Source organism: Pleurodeles waltl, chromosome 6, assembly GCF_031143425.1.
Source record: "Pleurodeles waltl isolate 20211129_DDA chromosome 6, aPleWal1.hap1.20221129, whole genome shotgun sequence".
NCBI lineage: Eukaryota > Metazoa > Chordata > Amphibia > Caudata > Salamandridae > Pleurodeles > Pleurodeles waltl.
The window spans coordinates 841,216,451-841,241,347 of record NC_090445.1 but is presented as its reverse complement, the minus strand read 5'-3'; the positions used below and the strand labels follow the sequence as shown (position 1 = coordinate 841,241,347).

At 41.4% G+C, this 24,897-nt stretch overlaps 1 protein-coding gene across 2 annotated transcripts in view; it reads right to left on the bottom strand.

Moving 5' to 3' along the window:
- Window positions 1-24,105, bottom strand: part of BTRC (beta-transducin repeat containing E3 ubiquitin protein ligase) — a 1,279,452-nt gene extending 1,255,347 nt beyond the window's left edge. Inside the window, exon 1 of one of the 2 annotated variants that reach the window (XM_069239553.1) lies at window positions 23,910-24,105. Coding sequence is in view for 1 of the 2 variants with exons in the window: in XM_069239552.1 (XP_069095653.1) it covers window positions 23,910-23,954 (45 nt within the window). In the remaining variant the exon portion in view is untranslated. The remainder of the gene's footprint in view (window positions 1-23,909) is intronic. The other variant, XM_069239552.1, reaches the window with a different exon arrangement.
- Window positions 24,106-24,897: the final 792 nt, after the last annotated feature.

The window sequence follows — 24,897 nt, the reverse complement described above, 5'->3', positions numbered from 1 at the left end:
CTGGTTGCCCCTTTCATTATGACACTTAAAGAGCTTGTAAAACTGTCTATGATTGTTACCATACATACTATTTTAAAGCCAATAGGCTGTGCCTTATTATGAGCAAAAGCCCACTGTCAAAGCTAATAAGAAGTGACTTCTTTGCTGTGAAAACCTGTTGTTTGATCAAAAGGCAGTGGTTTATTGATAATGAAAATTCAATACCAAAGCCAACAGGTAGGAACTGTTTATCGTGAAAACCTGTTTTCTTGTGTTTGTAATTTGTCTGTGACCATTTATATTTTCATGTGTAGCATTTAGCTGTGACTACACTAAAGAACATTTATCCTTTTAATGTAAAAGACCTACCTGAACTGGTAGTGCTTTGTAGTGTTATTTTTGTCTCTGCTGAATTCGGAGCTGCTACTTCTTATCACCGTTTGGGAGTCTATTATCGTACTTGTGGTCCAAATGGGAACACAACGAAAGATAGAGGATATGCTTCGGGCTCTGGGCAGGAAGCATCCACAATAAGAGAGATATTTCAATGAACAAAGGAATAGAAGGAGTAAATTGGCAATACTTAATTGGATATTTTGGAGGAATTAATACTAATGAGGAATACTGGAGAAGAGCTTATTTGGAGATGTAACTATTAAAGACAGCCGTAGAAAGCTCTGAGGAAGTTGTGGGGCGACACACCCCAGATGAAACATGTGTTGGCATGGCTGGAGTGAAATTAATAAGAAGAAATAAAGAATAATACTTGGAATGTGTTGGGACTGAATTTGATTGCATTAATATATATAGTAAGACGTGTGCTTAGATTATATATACCCCTTGTCACCTCCCTAAGAAATCTGTGGAATGCTCCGCCTAGTTATTTTGATTTGCAAGTGCTAAACGCCTGTACTCAGAGCTCAGATGTGGGGCCTACTTTAACACAGGCCCAAAACAGCAGCAGCAAAAGGCTCCAACTGAAACAATTAAAGCCCAATAATCCTGACTAATCAGTATCCCATGAGCCAGTTTCAACACAATCCGTCCCTAAAACTAAACTGGAGTAAAAGCAGGCTTCCCATTCTAGTAAATGTTTGCCTTGAACACTCACTTTTTACTGTGCTTAAACCTTGTTTTTGTGAATGGTATATATTGGGTGTAATTAGCTTCCTAGATTTGATACTTTATTTCATACATATTTTGCTGCCTTACTAATTGTTGGGTTCAATTGTTTGGACTGATGTTTGGTGTGTGCACAGATTTATATATGTAAGGTGTCATTAAGTCACTGTTTTTTTTTTAGTTAAAAAAAAAATTAAGAACCCCGGCAGAACAGGCTAGCTTTTCTGCAACCAATGTATATCGTATCTGGTCTCAGGGCCCACCACCTCCTTTGATCTAAGGCTAGACAGCTCAGCTAACTACCACAGAAAATCAAAGAGGCCTGAGATGCCAACTTTACACTGCAGAGTGAGAGCCAGCGTTGTGGGTTGATGAGAACATTCACATTCTTAAGTTTGATATGGCTTGGCGTTCCCAAGAAATTCTAAGGCAAAAAAGAAAGTCTGACACTAACCTGCTGTTTGTAGCCAAACAAACTGCCTAAACTTCCCTGAGAAAGAGTTAGTTCCACCTTTCTGCCCATCTTATTCAAAATAGAAACCAGAAATGACCCAAACACCAAAAACATCAGTTGGGAGATCATTTTACTTACCCCACATATATCTTTCAGAAACCCCAGGATTTAAATCTCTGTGATGTTACTTCTAAGACATGGCCAGCTAGGGAGAGTCCTTTTGAAAAAAGTATGCATATTTACAGCAGCAGGAACCTTATGCAAAAATACATTATCGGAGGCAATGAAGTGATTAACACTTTTGTATATGCAGTTTGCTTCAACTATAAACCTTGGAAATTACTAAATATTGTTTTATGGATGCAAAAAAACTAAGTCAATAGAGAAATAAAATGCACAATTACAGTTGTAGTTAGTCGTTTTTGGGATCTTTCTTAACTAGAACTGTTTCTTAATTAAGCTTTCACATTATAGTTACACATAAATGGATTCTTCGAAATAAAACGTTCAGACTTCAAAAATGATTGTTACAGAGACTGTAACAGGCTATAAAACTGAGTGCCGCTTAAGAAAAAAGATTTTTCGTTGTAGTTAAAAAAGGCGTTAGAAAACACGTCTAAAACTTAACAACATCCTAAAATACTATTACACTATTTCCTGTGTGTACTTGGGTCTATTCATAATGTATAGAAAGTGTTCTGAACTTTTTTTGTTAAATGGAGTGGAGTTGTACAGCTTCAAAAATAAAAAAACATGCATCCATTAATACATTCCTGTTTGGAGTAGTGAACCATGCTGTGCTCACATATATATCACATACAATACACAGTATATGAAGGAAGATTTGCCTAAAAATCACCTGGTTGAAAACAAAAGTCAGCATGCAAAGAGGATATAATATAATCTTCATTTGCAGCACTTTGTAGAACAGCATACTATAGAAAAAAAAAGAAAACACAGACACAGGATTTCTCGGGGTTCCGAACTGTTCTTTCCCTGTTTCGTGACAAACATCTGGCAAGTGTCATTCCTACACCACGTCTGAAGTTGTGGCCGTGGTCATGTCAGGATAATGGGCAAACAACTTACCAGAAAGTGTAATGTTACGGTAAGCTTATGACATGACAATGAATGAAGAAGCACACTTCAGGCTGCAAATAAAACCCTGCAATGACCTACTGAGATTGAATAATTAGTCACACCCTTTAAATCCCAAAAAAGAAAAACAACAATACTTACTCAAAGGGTCCCCAGCTGCAAGAATGTCAATCTCGGATTCCTTTATATTACATAAATCGTTAGACTGTGGCCAGAACAGACATGGGACAGAACGTGTGTAGGTTATCCTCTGAACTGACGTAACTATCTTGCAGCTGCAAGCACAAATTTTATTTGCAGACAAAAATACTTATCAAAATGTGCAAAAGTTTATGTTTAACATATATTACCGGCACAGATTGTGTATTAGGCAATCATACGTAAGCCTGCAGGTGAAGTAAATAAGTGCTGATTTAACTTAGCTTAACTGACAATGTCAGGTTAGCTGAAAATAATGCTTGACACTTGAAGGCCTCTTTTCTCATTTAAAAATGTTGTTTGCATGAGATGTTTTCTTTCTATTTTCTGCAGATGTCATTTTGCAGACACTTTCTGTTAGTTAGTGAATTAGCACTTGTTTTGTATTAGACAACTGAAAGTGAGTTTCTCACTGTAAGGAGAGGAGGTAACAGAAAGAATGAGCCATGTGAAGAACAGTCTGTACCACAGAATGTGAACAATGCAACTTTTCAAGGACTGGAGTCTATGGACTATTGTCTGAGTGTGTGAAGATGTTGAGTTCACCCATTCCCAGGAGCTTTCTGAAATTCTATTGGTAATCATGAAATAAATAAAATACCATGTTGTAACACAGAAATTGTGTGTTTATATTAGTGTACATTCCTAGATTAGGGGATATTCTTCCTAATAGAAGGGTAGTCTCCTTTACTAGGGCTTATTCTCATTAGCATCCTTTGCAGGAGTTTTTCTTCATGGGGAATTGGTCAGCTTAAATTCTGATTGACTGCTGATTTACAGAATATTTTCCAGCATAACATGCAAATGTTTTATGCTTGTGTATTGATGCCCTCATCGCACATCTTTATTAGTTCTCTGAACGGACATCTTTTTTCTCATTATTTCAATTTAATTTAGTAGGGAAATTTCCTTTATGAAGCACGCTTGCTGCATTATATTATAACAATAATTACTATTATTTTGACTAATGTATTATTTTACCTTATGTTCAAATATCAATTATTGGACTATTTTGATGCTTAAAAGTTTAATTCATATTGATACAAAATTGAGAAACCTGGGACACTTAAAAAATAAAACTCTTAATTCTCTAAAAATTCTCTTTATTGACAAGACTATAAGTCATTTACAATTTTACGTTACAAATATTGATGATTGATTTGTGCTTCTCCTTGTCGACGATCAAAGGTTGTATGAACAGTGGCAGGGATTATTTTATAATTACACCCAAAGATTAAGGTATAGAAAACCCCACTATCTTACAGCCCTACTTAGGCCACCTGCATGACCCTGGGTTTCAGCACTGGAGGGACAGCGGTTGACATTGGCAAATCTCTAAGGTTCACAGTGACATTTGGGGCAGAGAACAAGAAAGTGTGGTGATCCAAGATGGTGTCACACTCTGTGGTGGCTGAATGGGCAGATCCATAGAGTTAAGCCCCATACTGACAAGGGATTTCCTTACACTTTGGTGCCCCTGGAAGAGAAAGGGGTCGAAGCAGGGCCATTGCACCAGTGACCAGAAACTACTGCCTTTGGGGGCAGACAAACTGGAGGGCAGGAGAGAAGCACAGCATGCAGGGTGATATGCCAAGTCCAAGCAGGGGCATTGGCTGACGCACTGCAAGATGCACTTATTTGCCCCTGCCTTTGTTATTCAAAACTGCAATTAGTGAGGCCTGAAAGCCACCATTAGCAGAACAGTTACTTCAACTGGGGTTGGGGCGGTGCTCTGTGAGGAAAGTGTGGCCATGCCCAGTCCCTGAGCTACTGGTCAGCTTAGTGTGATTTTTGTAGGGTAGTGGGTCCCGAAAGCAATGTGGAGTGTGTATCTTGTTGTCATTCATTGTCCTCATACCAATGCAAACCAATGCATCCTGGAGCAAGTAACTCCTAAGATTTCAAAGTTTAAAGAATAGCCTATGGTGGAAATGTGCATGAGAAAGAAATGACAAAAAGTTCTGACTCTGATACACTTTGTCCCACTACACCATTGTGACTTTGTAACTGGCAGGAATATAGACCCCTGTTCTTTTGTATTTTCTGCAGCTAAGGTACCTGTCAGAGGGCTGTCCCTGCTACAAGATTTATAAGTTGGTCTATAAAACACCATTGCTTATCTGTTTCCTTCTTCCTAGACTTTACTATGAATTTAAGTCAGTAAGCCTTGAGGTAGGATGTGACATGTGGACATGTTGAATTGCTAACCCTGGACGTAGAGAACCTGGAAGTGTCTTAGCTGGTGCTCCTGACTGTGCACTTACAGCATGCAAGAGAGAATTACAAAGACCAGTCATGTCAAGGTTAGATACATACTGGTACAGAAATAATTGCAATGCTTATTATCCTGAATTCAGGGTACACAGGATCACTAATTTTTCAGATGCTTTTAAGTCACAGTTCAATGGAAGACAAATACTACTATTACTGATCTAAATTAATAGAATACTGGTGGCAGCTAATTAGCTAGTTGCTGATGGTTATATCCAGCAAACTTTACAACAATATAAGATGAACATTTGTGGTCCAAGAATACTCTGTCTGGCTCTTGCCGCAAAATATGTAGGTTTCATGCTAAGTATAGGCAGCTCTGACAGGAAGAATGTGCCATTTTAAGGACTCACTTTAACCTTGTAAGTTGGGCATTTGATGCATTATTTTCCTGAAATTATGCACATAAGCAGACAAGAGAGATCTGTTAGTTAAACTTTCAACGCTGATAACTGTTGTGATCTGCAGATCACAAGTTTGAATCCCATCAAGTATAACTTATTTCCGTTCAAAACTGGAACACTGGGTGGCTTAAATGTATTAATAATAACACCTGTAATTTACAAGGCTTACAATGTCAGAAATGTGCTACTAATTGTTAAAAGAAACAAAATTATTATTATTACTGTCTCATTGCAACCATTTAAAAATGTAGAGGTTTGTGTACAGCTCGGTTTTCAGTTCTGTAAGAAAAATAAAGTGTGACTTCACTGAAAATAATATGCGCTACCACAAGCAGTATTGAATTCTGATTGTTATTCACAATACTTAATACCTTCTTCTGTAGTTTTTATAATAAAGGAAAAGCAGGTGAATTACAAAAACCTTGCAACATGATGTAATGCAATGTAACGATGGTTTGCAAAGTTCAAATTAATCACCCGCAAGGGTATCCAGTCGCTTAGCAGGTGCGAGCTGACCGGAGATATAGTCGAAAAGCCAGTCAGTTTTTTGTGGAATTTCATAAGCATGGTAGCTGCTCTGATGTCCAGGTCTTTGTTACTAGGTAGAAAGTACAAGTAGCCTCCTGTCCTGCTTCTGAGAATCCAGGCAGTGCATGCGAGTGCAAGGGAAGCCGAGCAAAGGTTCTGGGTCGGTTGGTGGAAATGTATTCAGTGGTTGAGATAGGTGGGGGGCCGTCTTGTTCAGCGCCTCCTAGGTGTGAGTATTTTGAACTGGCAGCATTTCTGGATGGGGAGCCAATGAAGTTCTTGGAGGTGCGGAGAGATGTGGTGCAGTGGGGGAGGTTGAGTAACAGTCTTGCAGCTGCATTTTAAATTGTTTAGAGCTTGTTTGTGAGGTGGGTGGAGATTCTGAAATATAGGGCATTGCTGTAGTCCAATCTGATGTAACCAGGGCCTGGGTGAGGGTCTTTCTTTTGTCTAATGGCAGCCATTTGAAAACCTTTCTGCGAATGAAGAGGCTATGGCAGCAGGCGTAGGATATTGCAGCAGGCGAAGGTGACTGCATCAATTTGGCGGCTCATGGAGAGGTCATGTACACGATTCTGCCCAGGTTTCTCACCCGGTCGGTGGGTGTGGGACCCAGCTTAGAGGGCAATCACATGGTGTCTCAAGGAGAATCATTGGTACCAAAGAACAGGATTTATGTATTCTTGGCATTGAGTTTTAGGCAGATGGTGTGTATCCAGGAGGTCACCTTCCTCATGCATCTTTTGAAGTTGTATTTGGTTTTGTTCGAGTCTTCTGCGAGGAACAGGACTAGTTGAGTGTTGTTGATGTACAAGATGATGCTCAGTCCACGGGTGTGGATGATTCTCACTAAGGGATTCAGGTAGATGTTGAGGATGGTAGCACTGAGAGATGTGCCTTGTGGGACTCCATAGATGACGTTTTTAGGTTTGGAAAAAAGAAGGGAGGCACCCTGGCCAGTTGCGTTCTTCCGGTCAAGAAAAAGAACATACATTGAAAGGCTGAACCGTGAATTCCTGTGTCATGAAGTCTGGTGATGATTATGTGGTGGGAGACTGTGTCGAAGGCAGCAGAGAGGTCAAGAAGAACAAGGGCTGTGGAGTGTCCTTGGTCCATGGTGGTGCGGATGTCATCCATTGTTTCAGTGCTATGAATGCTGCAGAATCCTGACTGTGAGTGGTCCAGGAATTTGTGCTGTTCGATGTAGTGGAAGAGCTGGAAGTTGTTAGCCATAGCCATGATTTTTGCCAGGAAGGGAAGCAGTGAGATGGGTTGGTAGTTGCTGAGGACATCCGGGTCTGCAGATGATTTCTTGAAGAGTGTGGTTACATCTATGTGTTTCCAGGCATCCAGGAACATGGCTTTGGAGATGGATGAGTTGACGATGGTCTGGAGTACCGAGCTTATCTTGGGACCTTCAAGGTTGAACAAGCGGCCGGGGCTAGAATCTGTGGGGGAAGCCGAGTGGATGCCATAATTGCTGTGGTTTCTTCACTAGTCACCGGGGTCCAATTGGTGAGTGGAGTGGGTCCCGCAGTTAGGGCCGGTGATGGTGAGTGGATCGTGGGGGGCTGTTGAGGGTCGAAGTTCCAGTAGATGTCAGCGATGTTGTTGTGAAAAAAATCTGAGAGTTGGTTACAGAGGCATTGTTATGGGGTGATGGAGTTGGATGAGACTTCGGGGTAGGAGAATTCTTCGACAATCACAAAGAGTTCTTTGGATTTGTTGTTGCTGGCTTCAATTCTCTGGGTCAGGGTGCTCTTCTTGGCCTCTTTTAGTGCATGGTAGTGTGCTCAGAGTGAGTCCTTGTAGGCGCTCCTGTTGGTTGGCTCCAGTGACGATCGTCACTACCTTTCCTTTTATTTGCATTGTGTCTCTTGACTTTCCTGAGGGTGGCTTTGTACCAGTTTGCGTGATTACAGGCTTGTCTGGGATTGTTGGTCTTGAGGGGTGAAAGGCTGTTGGCGCAGGTGGTGAGCCAGTCGTTGAGGCACTGGGTGTTTCTTTTGGTGTAGTCAGGGAAAGAAGGAAGGTGAAGCTTGAGGGTGTAGCTCCAGGTTTGTTGGGTGTTGTTTTCCCAGTTGCAGACATGGGTGGGGGCATCACTGTTGGCATGCGTGGGGGTGGGGAAAGGATGTTCAAGTCAATGATGAATGGTCTGTCCAGGGGCGTGGGAGGATGTGGCTGACCTTTACTGTGCTGCTGGTGGAAAAGATGGGGTCTAGGTTGTGGCCTGCTGTGTGTGTGGGGCATTCAATGAGTTGCCAGAGGCCAACGTTGTGGAGACTGTCTAGTATTGAGGTCTGTGGGGTCACCCAGGAGAAGAAAGTGCTTGGAGCTGAGGACGGTGGAGGTGATAAGGCTGCTGAAATTTCCCCAGGGGCCCAGTGGTCAGTAGGTGAGGATTCCCTTGGTGGTGGAATTGCCAACCATCTGGATTTTGAGGTGGAGGTGCTCCACGAAGGTGGTATCTGGGTCACTGGTGGCAGAGCACTTTATCTTGTCTTTGTGAATTATGGAAATGCCTCCTCTGGGCTTCGAAGTCCTGTCCTGATGCAAGAGCTTGTAAGCTGCTGGGATGGCGCTGGAGATATCTGGGGCAGATGAGAGGTTGAGCCATGTTTCCGTGAGGAATGGAAGGTCTGGTGAGTGTGTGTGGATGAGGTCCCAGACCTCAGTGGTGTGTCTGTTGAGGGAGCAGGAGTTGAGGAGCATGTATGCCAGTGGTTGCGGGTGGTTAAAAATGGTGCTGTGCTTGATGGGTGTGTAGGTGTAACGGTCAGGAGTGGTGCTGCATGTTTGGGTGTGGCTGGTATCCAGAAGTGGCAGTGTGAGCAAGATACAGGGCCTACCGTGGTATCTGGTGTGGCAAGGAAACAGTGGTCTTCTCCACGCCCGGCATTCAGGAAACAGAGTTCATTGGAGGAGTGGCTGTGGGTGGCAGGAAGACCAGGGTTCCTGGTGCTGGGTGTGGATGGGCACAGACTGGCTTGCCTTTGGCATGCCTCCTGTGCGGTCACGTTGCAGCCACCATAAAGTATGTCCTAGGGAGGGCAGAGCTAGGGAGGCTGTGTGCAAAATGGCAGGAAGTCGCAAAGCGGCTGAGCACGCTGGGTGTGGAGAAGGACAAAACCTACGAGGAGATAAAGTCAAACAACAACAGGAAATAGTAAAAAGCACAATAATAAAAGGCAACAAAGTAAATCAACAGTAAATTAAGAATTTCCTTTAGCAGCAGTCATGCAGTCAAGTATCTCCTTCAGAATCAGCCATGGCAGGCAGGAGAGTGGACCTGGGGCATTATTCTGCTAAGTCTACTCTCAATGCTATTCCTCCTTTGCAATGCCACCTCCTTTCTCAAGAGGTGTGGCGAGAAGCTGTGGGCAGGAAGAAAAAGGTGAGACTGGGAGGAGTGAATCAATTCACATAACCAAAAATATTACACTGAAGCCTCCATATAAATATTTCCATTATACTTAGCCATCTCCAACAGAACCAGACAGTCCATGCCTTGGATCAGTGAACTCAACATTTGAATTTCCTCAACAAATAAATAACTAGCGCTATCTCTTCAGGTAATCCCTGTGATAGAATTACAATATAAATATCTACTGCTGATAGATTTTATCTCCGATTTAAGTGACCCAGGGATCAGGATATGGTGTTCCTTTGACTGTGTCAAACTGTGAAACCTCTCTCCATTTTCATAGACCAATCAGACCATTCCACAACACAACTAACAGCAGCTAATCATGAAGGAGTGATGGTGGATGAGACTGAACACAGCTTTGATATCTATTTTCCGCAGCTGTCACCTGTCTGCACCGACCTGGTCTACAGAGGGAGAATTGATCACCACTTCTGGGATATACCTTATGACCACAGATTCCAGCTACTCCCCTCCTTCAGTTTTCTGAAAACTGTCTTGTAACTGGTGGCCTTGGAGAGCATTCTGAGTTTGATTTGTGTATCTTCTGGAGGATTACTAGCAGAACACTATTCCATTTTCTAACAAGCAGGGTTTTTTGTGTTGGCATTTCTTGTTGCTTCCTTTGAAACCCTGTTAGCATCAAATAAAGTGTTTGGCAGGTCTCAGAGCTTAGAATCCAATCAAAGGTGATCGCCCTTCAGGCATGGACTTCACATCCCTGACCTCAGGCTAAAGTAAGACTTTCTCAATCTTCATTCCTCGGAGACCCCGCTCCCCAAATCTGTCAAAGGAGGCTTAGCCTAGATGTACCCTCTTTTCTCTGTTCATCAAAGTCTCTGCTGCCACTGACTATTTGCCCACTGGATTAAATTCTTACATATCAGCCCTCTACATCCATAGCTTTGTTCTCCTGAACATTAATTCAAATAATCCTTATTGTGATTCCTCTGAACCTATGTGGCAGGTCAAAGATCACATCATAGAAAGAAAGTTGTTGTCCTATACCTCAATAGTTTCTGGGATGAAAGGTGGGAATATGTTTCAGATGAGCACTCCTATTTAGTCAGCTATCAGCGGTGTCAATTTTTAACTTGGAGACATATTTTTGCTAACATTCTGAATACTGTGTAACTGAAAGGTAGAACAGCCTTTTCTGTAGTATATAAAATCACAAAATAAAGGAAAAACCTTGCCCTTTGCAGTGCCATTTTGCTTTCAAAGTCTACTGATCTAATGATTTCGATAATGAGAAAGTACATTAGCACAAGTAAAAAAATATATCACATAGGAGAAGATAAATTTGGACCAGTATCAACCAGAACTGCAGTTCAAAGGGACTACCATGTTGCACAATGGAAGAGAAAATTTAACTTGAACAATATGATGTTAATTTGCAATAAAGAGAGAACACAGACTTTTCAAAGCCTTCTTTGGCATAAAGATTTTGGGCCTGGTTACAACTTTGGAGGAGGTGTTAATCCGTCCCAAAAGTGACGGTAAAGTAACGGATTTACCACCAGCCGTATTACGAGTCCATTATATCCTATGGAACTCGTAATACGGCTGGTGGTATATCTGTCACATTTGGGATGGATTAACACCTCCTTCAAAGTTGTAATCAGGCCCTTTATGTTGTAATATGTATTGTTATCTGCTGGTACAGGACGGGTAATTAACTGGAGAAGCCAGAATTTGAGGAATGACCAGTGTGTAGCATTGGCAAAAACAGACCTGGAATAACATGCATGTATGGAAGGTGACTAAGCAAGGAATGCTGCTGGGCCTTGCTGTCATGAAGCTGTTTTTACTCTTTTATCTTAGCTACTGTAAGTCAGTTTACTAAGACAATTCCTTTCTGGTAATCAGAAGCTGTGTAGCTAGAGAGGCCAGATCGTGCTGGGTGTTATGTGAGTGCTATATTTCTAGGGAAAACAATAATGCTTAATGTGGTTTCCCCATGCATGCCTATAAACTGCTTGATTATGAAGTAATCATAAGAAGATTGTAAAGTGAGGGCCTAAAAGAGGCCTGTGCCCATATACTAAGCAGTCTATGAGTTTAGTGTATTAGGACAAAGTACACTGGATTGGAAGACCGAAGCGGGAACATTTTGGTATGTGTATTAGCCAGAGTTTTTGGAAGCTGTTCGGAATGTCACACTAAATTATATCAGGTGTAGAAACATTAGGATTCCTATCATTTAACAAAGCAATTATAGAAAAAACTATCTTATTTGGTGTGAACTGGTACACCAAGAATCAGAAAATGTCACTCCAGATTTGAGCCTATTTTTGTAAACAAAAAATGTTCTGTAATGTGAGCACATACAATACTCTTCATGCACAGTAAAGGCTTCAGAACCATTTAATTTGATAAATGACAACTTTACTGTCACTGCTATTGTGTACATAAGTCAACGCTCTTTCCATGATTGTACCAATGGCATAAGATTGACAAGTCAAGTGAACCAAGATTTTTGGAGAACCTAGGAAGTTTTGTAAGACTGTTGAGACTTTTTCTTCTAGCTATACAATTTGACCCATAATTGTGATTTCCAGAAACTGAAATAAAAAACACCCAGAAATTCACAGTCATTTCACAAACTGGACATGCGCCTTCTTGACTATTTCAATGAGAGGCCTTCCAAATGCCAGCAGTAGACAAATTAGACGCTGAGGGCCAGATGTTTTTCCCATTCTGTGTCAATGGGAAAATGTGTTTGTACATATGGCCCTTTGTTCCATGATTTGGGGCCCGGTTAAGGAACTTTACTAGAAGTGGGGGCAAATCCAAAAGGCCATAATATTTCCTTTGACACCCCATAATGGTGTCTTCTGATCGTGGTGTTGATGTATCTGCTGTAATATCTAGGAATGGAGGCAGGGAAACATGTCAACTATGACTTAAAATCAGTGCAAATATGTGAAATCCTGATTATTTTAACATGTTCCAAAATACACCAAAATAAAAGCAGTCGGGTATCAAAGACACCGTTTCAACAATTCCATTCTAAGTGTTATTATTATGACCACGCACATAAAAAACACAAACACCCAGATAGATATAACAACACTGATACCCAGTCCCTACCTCAATGCTCAATGGAAAGAACTAGATGGGCATTTCAGTGCTGCGCCGGCCCACCACCAACATCCTAGCCGGGCTTGGGTAGGTAGAGACTAGGGGCCTGATTTAGATCTCTGCAGAGGAGTTACTCTGTTGCAACGGTAACGGTAACGGATATCCCGTCTGCCAAAATCTAAATCCAATTATGTCCAATGGGACGTAGTAACTATGCCGCTGAGATCTAAATCAGGCCCTAAATGTCCACCAATCGTTAGGCTATGGTCCCCTCCTCTCTACCAGTGCAGTACACCAATGATGAGAAGGCACAGTTAAGAGGCTTCAGTAGTTGCCTCTTCCATATTTCTTTGTAGACTAAGGGCCTGATTTTGCCTTTAGTGGAAGGGAATGTACTTCTTTAGGGTGACAGAGTAAAGTACTCCATTGCCCTGAGAGAGTACCCACCCCCCACAGTTTGAGCTAACCTGCATTTACAGGAACCGCCATCAAAGTGGCTACTGTAAATTCATTGGATCAGGCTTTCAGAATTTTTTATTTTCTAAAAAATAAAAAAATAAAAAAATAAAAAAAATAAAAGCACAACTTTCTTTTTGGAAATAAAAAAAAAATACAAGGACTCCCTCGCCATCGGACATTTCTCCCATTGCATAGGGGTCATCTTGCAGTTTTCTCTGCCTGTTACTATGCGGTTTTAACTGGCGTGATGGTTTGTCCACTCTATATAAAGCTGGTGAACAGCTGGCTAAACCTCTGATGGCCCTTACCCTGCTGGACCACTGGAGGTACATGTAGGCAGTGGAGACATTTGTTTTCACCATCTACATACTGAGGTCCCGCCCAACTCCAAAAGAGGCGGGCGGAGCTCTGCTTTAGCGGAGAGGGTATTCAATTGCTGTTGCAATGGAGTACCCTCCCCACCAAAGGCTGCATTGGGCCCTAGCACTCAAACTGTGTTCAGGCAAAGGTATGGCTTACAAAAAAGTGGATTTAGTCCCAGATCAAAAATACATTAATTTAACAAACGTCCCCAGAAGAGAAACATCTTCTGGGTTTGTCTGACTCTCCAAGAGGACAATTAGTGTGAGAATCCATATTTCAATTAAGAATTGTACCTGTCACTGGTTGCCTAGGCATATGTTGATGTCAGCATTTGCCATGAGCTCTCAACCTTTCGAGGAACACAAATAATTGGTTGCACAAAGTAACAATGCCAATGAATAATTCCAAGAGGTAGCTAGTAATAATGTAAGAACCCTTCTTTTACACTAAGGGCACTACTCAATTTTTTAATCATTAAAATATGTATGACAAGAGGCGGCCAAAAGCTTAAGATGACTATAATATGACTGTTACAGCATAAATTGACAATATCTGTTAGGACTATTAGGACAAAACATAACCGGATACACTGTGGCAAAAAGTTAAGAAGCATATCGTAAAGCTCCATAAACTTCAGGTGTATGACATCGTATTGGCAAACAGAGATTCAAAAACCACATAGCATCATAGCATTTGGGGAATTTTATTGTTAAACATACTTGTGATATATTCGCCATAATCTGATTCTCTGGCATGGAGTACCCAGCTACTATTATAATAATAACATAGAACCCAAATTCTGATACAGAATTTGGAGTGCCTTTTGCACAAAAAAAGTGTTGATGGTTATCTCTTGAGGACAAATGTGGTTGATGCATTCAATTACAATGCTCAATGTTCCCATTAAGAGTTCTATTACACTTACCTACAGCATGCAGGACTCATGCCTCCATTTTCACATTCATCTATAACTCGTGTTGGCTTCTAGGAACATCAATTTCAATTCTAAGCTATTTTGACTCAAGCATAAATCAATCTAATCCATGTAAAATAATCTCACCTGACCTTTGTCAAATACAAACATCTTCCTGCCGCAGCACACATCCTTGGTATTAAGACAGGGTGACAATGGATATAGTACTCATCCAAGAGACACATCTAATTAGCAAAACCAAGAACCTGTGCAGAGAAGTGATCAGATTAGAGCTTCGTAGCTGCTTTTCCAAAAAGTCTTGCAGAGTTAGCTTTCCTTTTCACAATAACCAAAAGGTCTTCATACTGAAAACAACATACAGGTGGAGGCAGATAATAGTGACAGCCATTACAAATGAAAGAGAAATTACTCTCGGAAACCTATATTTTTCATACCAACTCCCTATGTCAATGCTGTGCGAAAATGGGTACACTTTAACTGCCCAGCGATGCACTAATATAATAATCACATGTCACTTTAATCTTATCCAGAATTAACTACTTGGAGTGCATTTTGTCATTAAAGACATATGTGATGCTATTAAGCGAGTTCTTCAAAATTCTTCACTTGTTTAGGGCTAACAGATGTCTGGAAATTCACTCATGTAACAGACTGTGATTATGCTTTCTTAAGACTGCTTTATGCTCTGGGCAGAAGAATTAACATTGACACATTTTCTCATTTGACAAGGAGAATGTAATATGTATAATCAGACGTTTGCCTGGAAATAAGGCCCTCGCTTGGATGGGCTGGAAGCTCAGATTTACAAGGAATGCGCAGAGGAGTTTGCTCCTCATCTACTGGTTATGTATCATGAGGCTAGAAGTACTAGATATCTTCCCCAGTCCACTATGGAAGCGCCAATTTTGATAATACTAAAACCTGATAAATCTTATAACCTTCGTGATTCTTACAGGCCACTATCATTAATATTGACAATAAAACACTGACCAAATTGGTGGCAGCAAGAATTCTCCCTCTTCTTCCCAGTATTGTTCAATGGGACCAGTCTGGGCTCATGTCGGGCTAAACCACTGCCCACAATCTACATAACATATTCACCCTCCTCCATTCGACTGATACATTTCTGTGCTGCTGCAGTGTTCTTGTATGCTACAAAGACATTTGATTTGTTGGAATGTTGGAATGGCCATAACAGTTTATGCTCCTCAACAGGATCTGCTTTAGCCTTATCTTTATCCAGTGGATTACACTGCTGTATGCACAAACTACTGCACGAATATGGGTGAGTGGCACAGTCTCATCTTGATCATCAGAGGCACCCATCACAGCTGCCCGCTGCCTCCGATTCTATCCGCCAGAGCTATGGAATCACCTGCAGTCCATCTGTGGCAGCAGCATGCTGAGCATGGGCTAAATTACACAGCACGGAGAACAGAGGTGTTGACATATGTGGATGACGTAATTGACTATGTTAAAGAATCAGAGGGCAACTTTATGCCTATTTTGTGAGAATTTCTTAGATTTGGCAACATTACTGGCATCACTGTAAACTGGTCAAAATCAGTGGTCTTTCCAGTTACTTCTGCTACATTCACTTTTGATAGAGAATTTCCTCAGAAGTGGGTAGGGGATCCAGTTAACTTGGGGAATGCGGTTAGCAGAGATATGGAGGTGATGTGGCTGGAGAATTATAGAAGGGCTGTTTGATGGCTGGAGGAGAGGGTCTTGATGTGGACTGGCTTACTCTTGTCCATTACGGGGAGAATTGTGATCGCCAAAAAGGTGGTCTTGACTATGTTTCTTTATCTCTTTGTGAACATTCCCACCCCATGGATGAGAGCATTTATTGATCGTTTTAGATCCATCGTGGTCAGGTTGACATGGGCAGGGAAGCAGTTGAGAGTGTCATGGCAGGTGCTGACCTTGCGCTTTGCAGAGCGCTGGAGTTATATTACTGCGCACAAGCACAGTACGTTCATCAGTCGTTCCACTCGATGTTGTGCCAATCACATGTTGCAGTAGAGGCTGACAATGCTGGCCACACTACAGTGGCCATGATGATTTGCACTGAGCCAAAATACTCGTGGGGAGGCATTGGCACTGTGATCTGCGCAGTGTGGGCATGAGACTGGCTTTGCAGCAGGGCCCGGATGGAGTGTTTGTATTTGCCTGGTCTGCCAATGGTGCAGAGCCCAGACTGCCTTCCACTATGTATGTACTCAATCATGCAAGACACAGCCCCAGTAATTAAGCATAGAGCCAGGAATGACTGGCTAACTGCAACAGGCATGGAAATGATGGATGAGCAGTGGCGCTATTGTTATGAACGCTATTGTGTAACTATAGATTGTGCACAATAACATTACGTCCAGTAGCGGCTGCTGCCAGGAAAGGGGGGGGGGAGGCTTGCGCGCAGAGCCAGGGCACGGGGCAGAGCACACAGACCTGGGGTGCATAAAAAAAAAAAGATAAACTTACCTGCTGCCTCCATATTCCGCCATCCCAGCCACCTCTCGTCTTCCTCCTTCCTTCCCACCCAATCCTGATGCTTCTCTCATGCTGTTGCCAGCATGAGAGAAGCGCCAGGATGGGCCTGACGAGCAGAAATGCTGTTCAGGGAGGGAGTGGTACACTGAGCTTGGTCTTCACCTTGCTGTGAAACACAACTGGGTGGAGAGTTCTAAGTGTGCATGTCAGTTTGGCCGGCCTCATCCAGCCAGCCAAACTGACAGGCACACTTAGAAGTGCACCACCACTCCTCCTCTTGTTGACGTGGAGGATTCTGACCCCGCCCCGCCCTGCCCTACAAAAGCAGAAAAATAAAGGGATAATAAAATAGTTTTATTATTCATTTATTTTTCTGCTTTCAGCGCCGGGGCGACGCTCTTCGTCTTAGTGGAGGGGCCGCCCCTGGTTACGTCTCTGTATGGACTGTACCGCACATCTCATCAATTGTTTAAAATCAGGCTGCAGCACAACTTCCCGTGTGCAAGATGTGGTGCAGGAGTGGGTCACAGTTTGTAAGTGCACTAAAGAGGTGACAGGGAACACAGTGCCGAGGGTCCATTAGTGGCTTCCCTGGGTTATGTAAAGGCAACACTGACTAGTGTGCACAAACTTACTGCAACAATGTTACTTTTCGCCAAGGGACATGATGCATTGCACTGGGAGCAGAAGTGAAATGCGGCTAATGGACATATTGTAATCCCTCAAACAATTGTGAGAATATTGGACTCTAATGCCACCCAGATCACAACTGAAAGATATCTGGGGTCTCCTCTGTACATAGACATCCTCAATGACGCAGGGGACATCCGGCTAAACACATCAACCCGGTTAATACATAAATTGCATATGGATATGATGTAGCTGACTGCTACACCTTCTGAAGGAGATAACTTCACTTTTGATTGTACGGGCTTATTGTTAAGTTGCTCACTGCGGGAATGAATACAGCTGGGATGTTGTGCAACACCCCTATATAAACTACTGTTACTGAAACACTTAGTTCAATAGCCCATCAAATTCAGTTCAGTGAGATGTAACTGCAAATTGTTTAATATAAGGCTGCTGAATTGTTCGAAGGGAATGTAGGTTTTGTGTTTAATGTGGTTTGAATGAGCTTCCATTACTTTCAGAAGCACTCTGGAGGAGGCGTGGCTTGAAGTTCCCACAGTGCTCTAGCGTGCTAAGCCATAAGCTGCATGTTTCCCAGAGGAAGGCACATTGTCTGAAATGGTACTGGTGCTCATGCCCCTGGTGACATGAGAACTCAACAAAAGTAGGCAAATTATTGACTCGCTGCGATCTGGGTGACCAGCTCCTTCCTTTGCAACCATCAGAGGCAACATAGAGATCTGGAACCAAATTGTGGCTGCTGGAGACTCCCAGACTGCGTAGACACTAGAATTGTAGATTTACAATTCACCCCACCTAGACCGGAAAGTAAAAGCCAGAGCCAGGGGCTGCCACCGAAGAGAGGCAAGCCATATAGAGAAACACTCATATTGGTCATTCACCTTTTAGTCAACACACTTTACCTATTGCTGACACTAGAGGTCTGCAGAACACTGGAGGAATAGCAGAAAGAGGATATCAGTGAGAGGGCCAATCTGGTAAGAGAGAAATGAAAGGCATAGAGCCTGATTTAGAGGCTGGAAGAGGGTTTAATCCGTCACAACTGATATCCCATCCCCTATATTACAATTTCCATAGGCTACAATGAAATTATGACACGGAATTGTAAAACATAGTATGGAAGCTGAAAGATGACCTTCACAAAAATGTTCTCTTATTTTTAGATCCCGAGGAGGCATTTGATCAAGTAGAATAGTGTTACTTGTTTCGCACAAGGGAAGGAATGGGAAATGGCCAGAATTTTATCATTTTGATTAAAGGGATGTATCACACTCCAACTGCCTTGGTTAATTGTGGGGGTGACTGTTTCCCATAATTTCAGGATCACCAGGGAACTGGCTGCCATCCTTAATGTTTTTAATGGCACTGGAACCTCACACTATTGCAATATGAAAGAACAACCAGATAAAGAGGTTAAAGACAATGGCAGGGGAACATAAGAAATATAATGCAGAAAACGTAGAAATGTCCCTGTTTTGCATGCCTTAAACAGCAAAGGTCCTGATGAAGTTACTGGACTCCTCATGAATTTCAGGGTGCAAGATAAATTAATCTAAGAGTAAGCCCTTACCACTACATTCAACCACCACACAAGAGTCTACATGGACCCTACCCTTTAAATGGAAACACAATCAATTGAAGTATTTAGGTATTTATAAAAATCAAAGACTTCAAGGTGTGATAAACAATACCATTTCCCCTGTACTGCAAAAAAAAAAAAAGACATTTTGAAATGGACCCTCCTAAAGTTATCTAAATAGGATAAAGTCTAAAAATTAATATAGCTCCCAAATTAAATTATGTATTCGGTATCTTACCTCTACTGGTCCAAAAACGCTACTATGTGATATTAAAAAGGCTATTATACAGTTTGCATGTGGAGAAGGGAGACCCCGGTTAAAAAGTTTAAAATTACATGCAACTACGAATACGAGCGGATTTTAGTTGCATCATATGGAGTGTTACTGGATAGCGCATGAACTAGCTCATTCAATATATATGATAAAAACACATAGGGAAGCACTGCTATAAGTCTAGATGGGTAGGTATATCTGCAAACCAGGAAAGGAGGGGTGACTGTAAACATACTATACGTGTCAGCCACATGACGCCATCTACCAACCTTATTATATTCAGTTCCCAATACGCATGGCAAAGGGCTCACAAACTGCTGAAGATTCTAGACATATATACTACAAAGAGCCATTGTAGTGGGCAGAGGGCAGAAATCAGCTGGTCATTATGGAAAATGCACAAAATACTTGTTAGAGATTTTAGTAAAAAAAATTGAATCCATAAATGAAATAACACACATGAATGAAAATTAGGCCTAACAAGGAACCGCATTTAAACATACATTTTCCTTTTTAAACTTTGCATGACCCGCATTTCCTTAACTTGCGTGATTTGCTATCACTGACAAATTCCAACATACTTTAATTCAGGAGAATTGTTTCAATCGTAACTTTTGCATGGCCTATGTATGAAGCTAACTTCCTCCTATAAGAAAGAAAGCTATATAATTTTATTCTGACTGACCTCCATTGGAATTTCAAAACTTGTTAAACCAATCTGAAACTTGCGTCTTTATGTATGGCCTTACGGTGTGAAGTTGTGGGAGAGCGGAAATGATGGAATGGAAATTAGCATCAACCTTTTACAAGTGTCTTGTTTTTCAGAGAGTAAAGCACATGAGAAAATTTGGCAGTGTTTCCAGATTAGTATTGAATGAAAAACATAATGTGTTGCATATTTAGACTGCTCTTTGTTCAAATCTATTATCTCAACAGAGATTGTTCGGTCTCAAGGAATCGCAGCACCTGATTGGCTGTCTAATATCTTGGATGAAGCAAATTCGCTCAAATGTATTATTCATGTTTCATGTATAAAAGTGTCACAAGGAGAGAACAGATAGCAGCAGCAACAGATTTTGCTAGGACTTGGAGAGACTGCTTCTAGGGCAGGGCTCAAGATTTTGACTTAGCCATTTGCTCTCAAAATCAGACTCTGTCTCTCTGAGCTCTTGATACAGACATATTTGCTTTCTGTCTAGACTATTCTCTATTAGAAATCTTTTAAAGTATTCTTTATGTGTACAGATAGCTTCATAGACAAACTGCTACAAGAATCTGTTCTTTTCGATATTCATTGGCTTAATTGTTTTAGATTTACTGATTTAGAATATTAGAATAGGGATAGATTGCAGGACATGCTTCATGCAATGTTCTGTATACTTTAATTGACTAATAAAAAAAAAATCTAAAAATTATGATAAAACCTTTGAACTATAACTTAAACTCTTGATATTGATTTCAGAAAGGTTATGAAATGTACTGTTCATGGGAATTGCAGATTGTACCATATACCCATTCCCAAGATACCCTCCTTGGGCCCTAAAAGGTACAGAATATTTTAGAATGTTAAGATTTGTTTTTTAGGGGACACTGTGTGATCTAGATTCACAGGCCAGTCACTATTTAAAATTATTAAATATACTTTACCTTTCACGTCTGTTAGAGTACTCTGATTATAAACTATTTATGTAGTGTGGACACCCTGAGGATCTCCTATTCCTCTCATTCCACCTTAATAATTTTTCAAAAAGCAAGCATAATTGTCTGGAGAAACTGATAAAATACTTTATTTATCCCCAAAGAGAAAACCTCAACAAGTTTACATGACATACCCACTCTCCAAAACATTTTTTTGGCTTTCCACATATAAAAAAATAATAATCTTGCATACACAATATCTGAAACTAAACACTGGCTATAACCCCCTCACCATGTCAAGTTCTTAGTTACAACAAGGAACAGAACCAGACAAAAGGAAACTGCTCAACTATGAGTGGAACACTGCTGCAGCTCATGGAGGAATTTTTGGAAAGCCACCCTCATCCTTGATCAAAGCCCACCAGAGCGAGCAACTGCCCCCCGCACACACAAGCAAGATGAATGGAGTTTTATAAAAATGTTCCCCCCACAAACCCTAATTTCTGCAATGTTGAAGGATTTAGGAGAAGGTAACCCCTCAATTCTGGAGCTGGGGTATGAAGACTCAAAGGGAAGTGGCAAGTTCTCCTTCAAAGGTATTTAAATTTCTTTTTAAGTCCCCTGAACCATATGAAACGCAATAGGGAGGGTGCAATCCTCCCATCACACTTGGTCAAAGTGATGCGGGGGTTGACAGTTTATTCCTCTGCACTTCAGGATGTGATGGTTGTGGAAATAGGATCACACCATTATCATTTTCTACTGCCATCTCGCCTTTGGGCAAGGCAGGGAGGGCATGGACTCCATTCAAAATTCCACAGTCCGGAGGCTACTCCGAAGAGGGAATAAATACATTTCTCCCTCCCTTGAGCAAGGCCAGGGGAAGTGACTGATTAGCATCTCCAGTTTTTTATTTGTTTTTAAACACACGTTACTTGATCTATCAAACAGGCTGCAGAAGATAGTTCTGCAGTTTGCCTGCCCACCTAAAAATAGTGTGGCTTTTGGTCTGTCAAACTATGCCGCTTTGGGTTTTTTCCTCCATTTTTCCATATTGTTTTCTATTGTTTTCCTCTCAGTATTTGTAAACAATAGGAAGAAAATGTTAGTGAGAATCCAGTGGGCCTGCACATAGTGTTATGCATTTGCACTTTGGTCTAGTAGGTCCATGCATGCATTGTGGCTATTTGTACTTCTTAAATGATGGACATACTTTGGCATGAACATGTAACACTCACATTTGGACTCACATTTTCAACATGGTTGGATGGATTTTCCCCAAACCAAGAAAAGGCAATAGATGACGGAAAATATGTGCTGCCATAAAACTTTAGTGACCAACATTTTAGCAATTTTACAGTTACATGTGCAGAAAAATGTAAAAAGTGAAATCACATTTTAAATTTAAGTGAAACATTATTCTGGGAACCCACACCTACTTATAACTTTTGAACCATCTGATCAATCCCCACCACATTTGGCACCCAGTAAAATACCCTTGTATAATATTTGGTGCACGTTGGTCAGGAGGGTCCTAAATTATTAAGGGTACAAAAACAAGATTTTCTATGCCGTTTTGAGTGAAGCATCCACCTTAACTTCGGAGACAGGAATGTGTCTCTGTAATATATATACAAACCAAACATGTATGTATTTCTTTCAGTTTGTGTTTGATAATGAGCCTGAACATTGAACTCTCCAGTAAAATATCCCACTTAAATTATTTTTCAATATTAACATAAGCGTGGCTCTCTTGAGCCACGAAAGTCTAACCATTAGGCATTAAATTAAGTGGGTGCTTGATTCTTTTTTTTAAAACGAAATAGTGCCTGTCTACGCGGCTGCTGTAAAGTTTAAGTTGGCTACATTTTCAAAGTTTTGAGCACCAGTATCATAAAGTACGAACAGGCATTGTCAACTGACAAGAACATTAGAAGATATGATAACCTTAAACGGCACATGGAGCACAAGGGTTGCTTAAGCCATTGACCACAATAACAGACAGACTGTGGATTCAAGAAAAAAAAGTTATCAACCTCCATAGTCAATCATCTACATGGATGGCTAATTAGCAACACACGCCGTCATCTAGGCTACGGGAGCAAACAGCTGGCTTCACAAGGTAAATATACAGAAAAGCAATAGGCTGCAGAATCAAAAATCTTCTAAGTCGAAAAATTCCATTCAACTTCAAAATCTCCAAAGTCACCAGCATTCAAAGCTGTGTAACTTCAAAGTCACGAGCTCTGAAATTGAGAAGATTACAAAATTGTGAGTTTACAAAAATCGCAAGCCCCAGACATAGTCCTCCAAAGTCACAAGCCCCCAAAGCACCGATCTTCAAAATTCGTGACTCCTTACCAAAGCCGAAAGACTCCAGAAGAAGTTGCCGGACTTTAAAGGTCACAAGATTTCAAAGTTAAAAAGCAGCAGACAAAATGACATAACTGCAATAACGCAAAACTCCCCACAAAGTAAGATAAGACAAATGTAAAACGTCAAACTTTGTGCACTGAAATGAAAAATAGTACATTTCTTCCTTTTTTTCCTCAACGCACCTGCTTGGCAAAGGCGAGTTGCAGCCAGGTAGGATAAGAAAATTATTTTCTGGACGTTATCAGACACACTTTTCACACTCGTCCCTAGTGAGGAACGTGCAAGTATATAGCAGTGGACTCTTCTAAATGCACAAGTGGGGCCTCCTAATGTCACTGCTTTTCTCCGTCAACTCTTACCCATCATTCCACAGGCAATAACAGCAACATCAGCATCCAAGCAAGATGGCGGTTGTGGTACCCATCCACCGTTCACCCATCACTAAATCGTATGGCAACCAGCATAACAGTCCCCACGCCTTTACCGGCGGCGCTACCATCTTCACACCGACCATCCCCACCTCTCTCCAACTACAGCCTCGAGAGCCCCCGATCCACCCTGTAACGTCCCGTTCTCTCACCATGAACTTCAAAGCCTTCTCCTGCATCACCGAGTCCGGGTCCATGGCATCCGTCTGCCTCCCGAGGGGAATTACTTCCCCCGCAGATATCACCCTTATCAGGTCTCCTAGTCTCTCAAAAGTATAGATACACCGGAATTCGCCGGTGCGCTTCGCAGCCTCCCTAGCAAACCGAAAGCTAACGACGCCACAAAACAGAGCGAGAGCGCCTGCGCCAGGTGAGCAACTGTGCAAGGCTGATGGGAAATGTAGTTTTCACACCTGTGAGCTTGAGACAGAGGACGCGTCAGTAAAGAGAGATAAAAGATGACAGCTGTTAGGGTTGAGGGGTGTCCTGCTATAGAATATACATTTTGAGAAAGGCGCTCATGGAAGCTGAAACAAAAGTAAAGCCCACAGCAGTTTCACCAAGACGGCGTCTAAGGGTCCGTCAAGACTGCAGAGTGGAAATATTAAATACAATTAGTGACATTTTAGTGACGCCAGACGAGTATTAACTGAATTATTAAAGATCGTTAGCAATCCGCGGCCGAAAGCATCAACAACGTCTACTTCTGCATATACGCAGTGAAGAGCCATAGTTTCAGTGCTAACAATGCAACGTTTAAATATAAATATTTAGGCCTTCTGTTATTTTTTGATATTTTGTTGCCCGTTCAGAATGTTTAACAGATACATACGTTATCTTCGCGGACAACCAGTAGTCGTAGAATTTAAACAATTTTATATTGTATGGAATTAAAATAGACGATGCAATTGTCTAGGCATCTACTGCTTGAAAGTGTAATTCTCTCAGAATGCTCTTTCCAAAAACATGCCTAACTCCCTAACACTAAACGCTACAATGACATCACGAGCGATTAAGTGCATTCATGAAATATTATTAAACGAAATGACAGAGCACTTCATTTGTAAAACAACACATTTCATGCGGTCCATTTTGCTAAGCAAGGCTTTGAGAAAAACGCAATGTATTTAGTTCAGCATT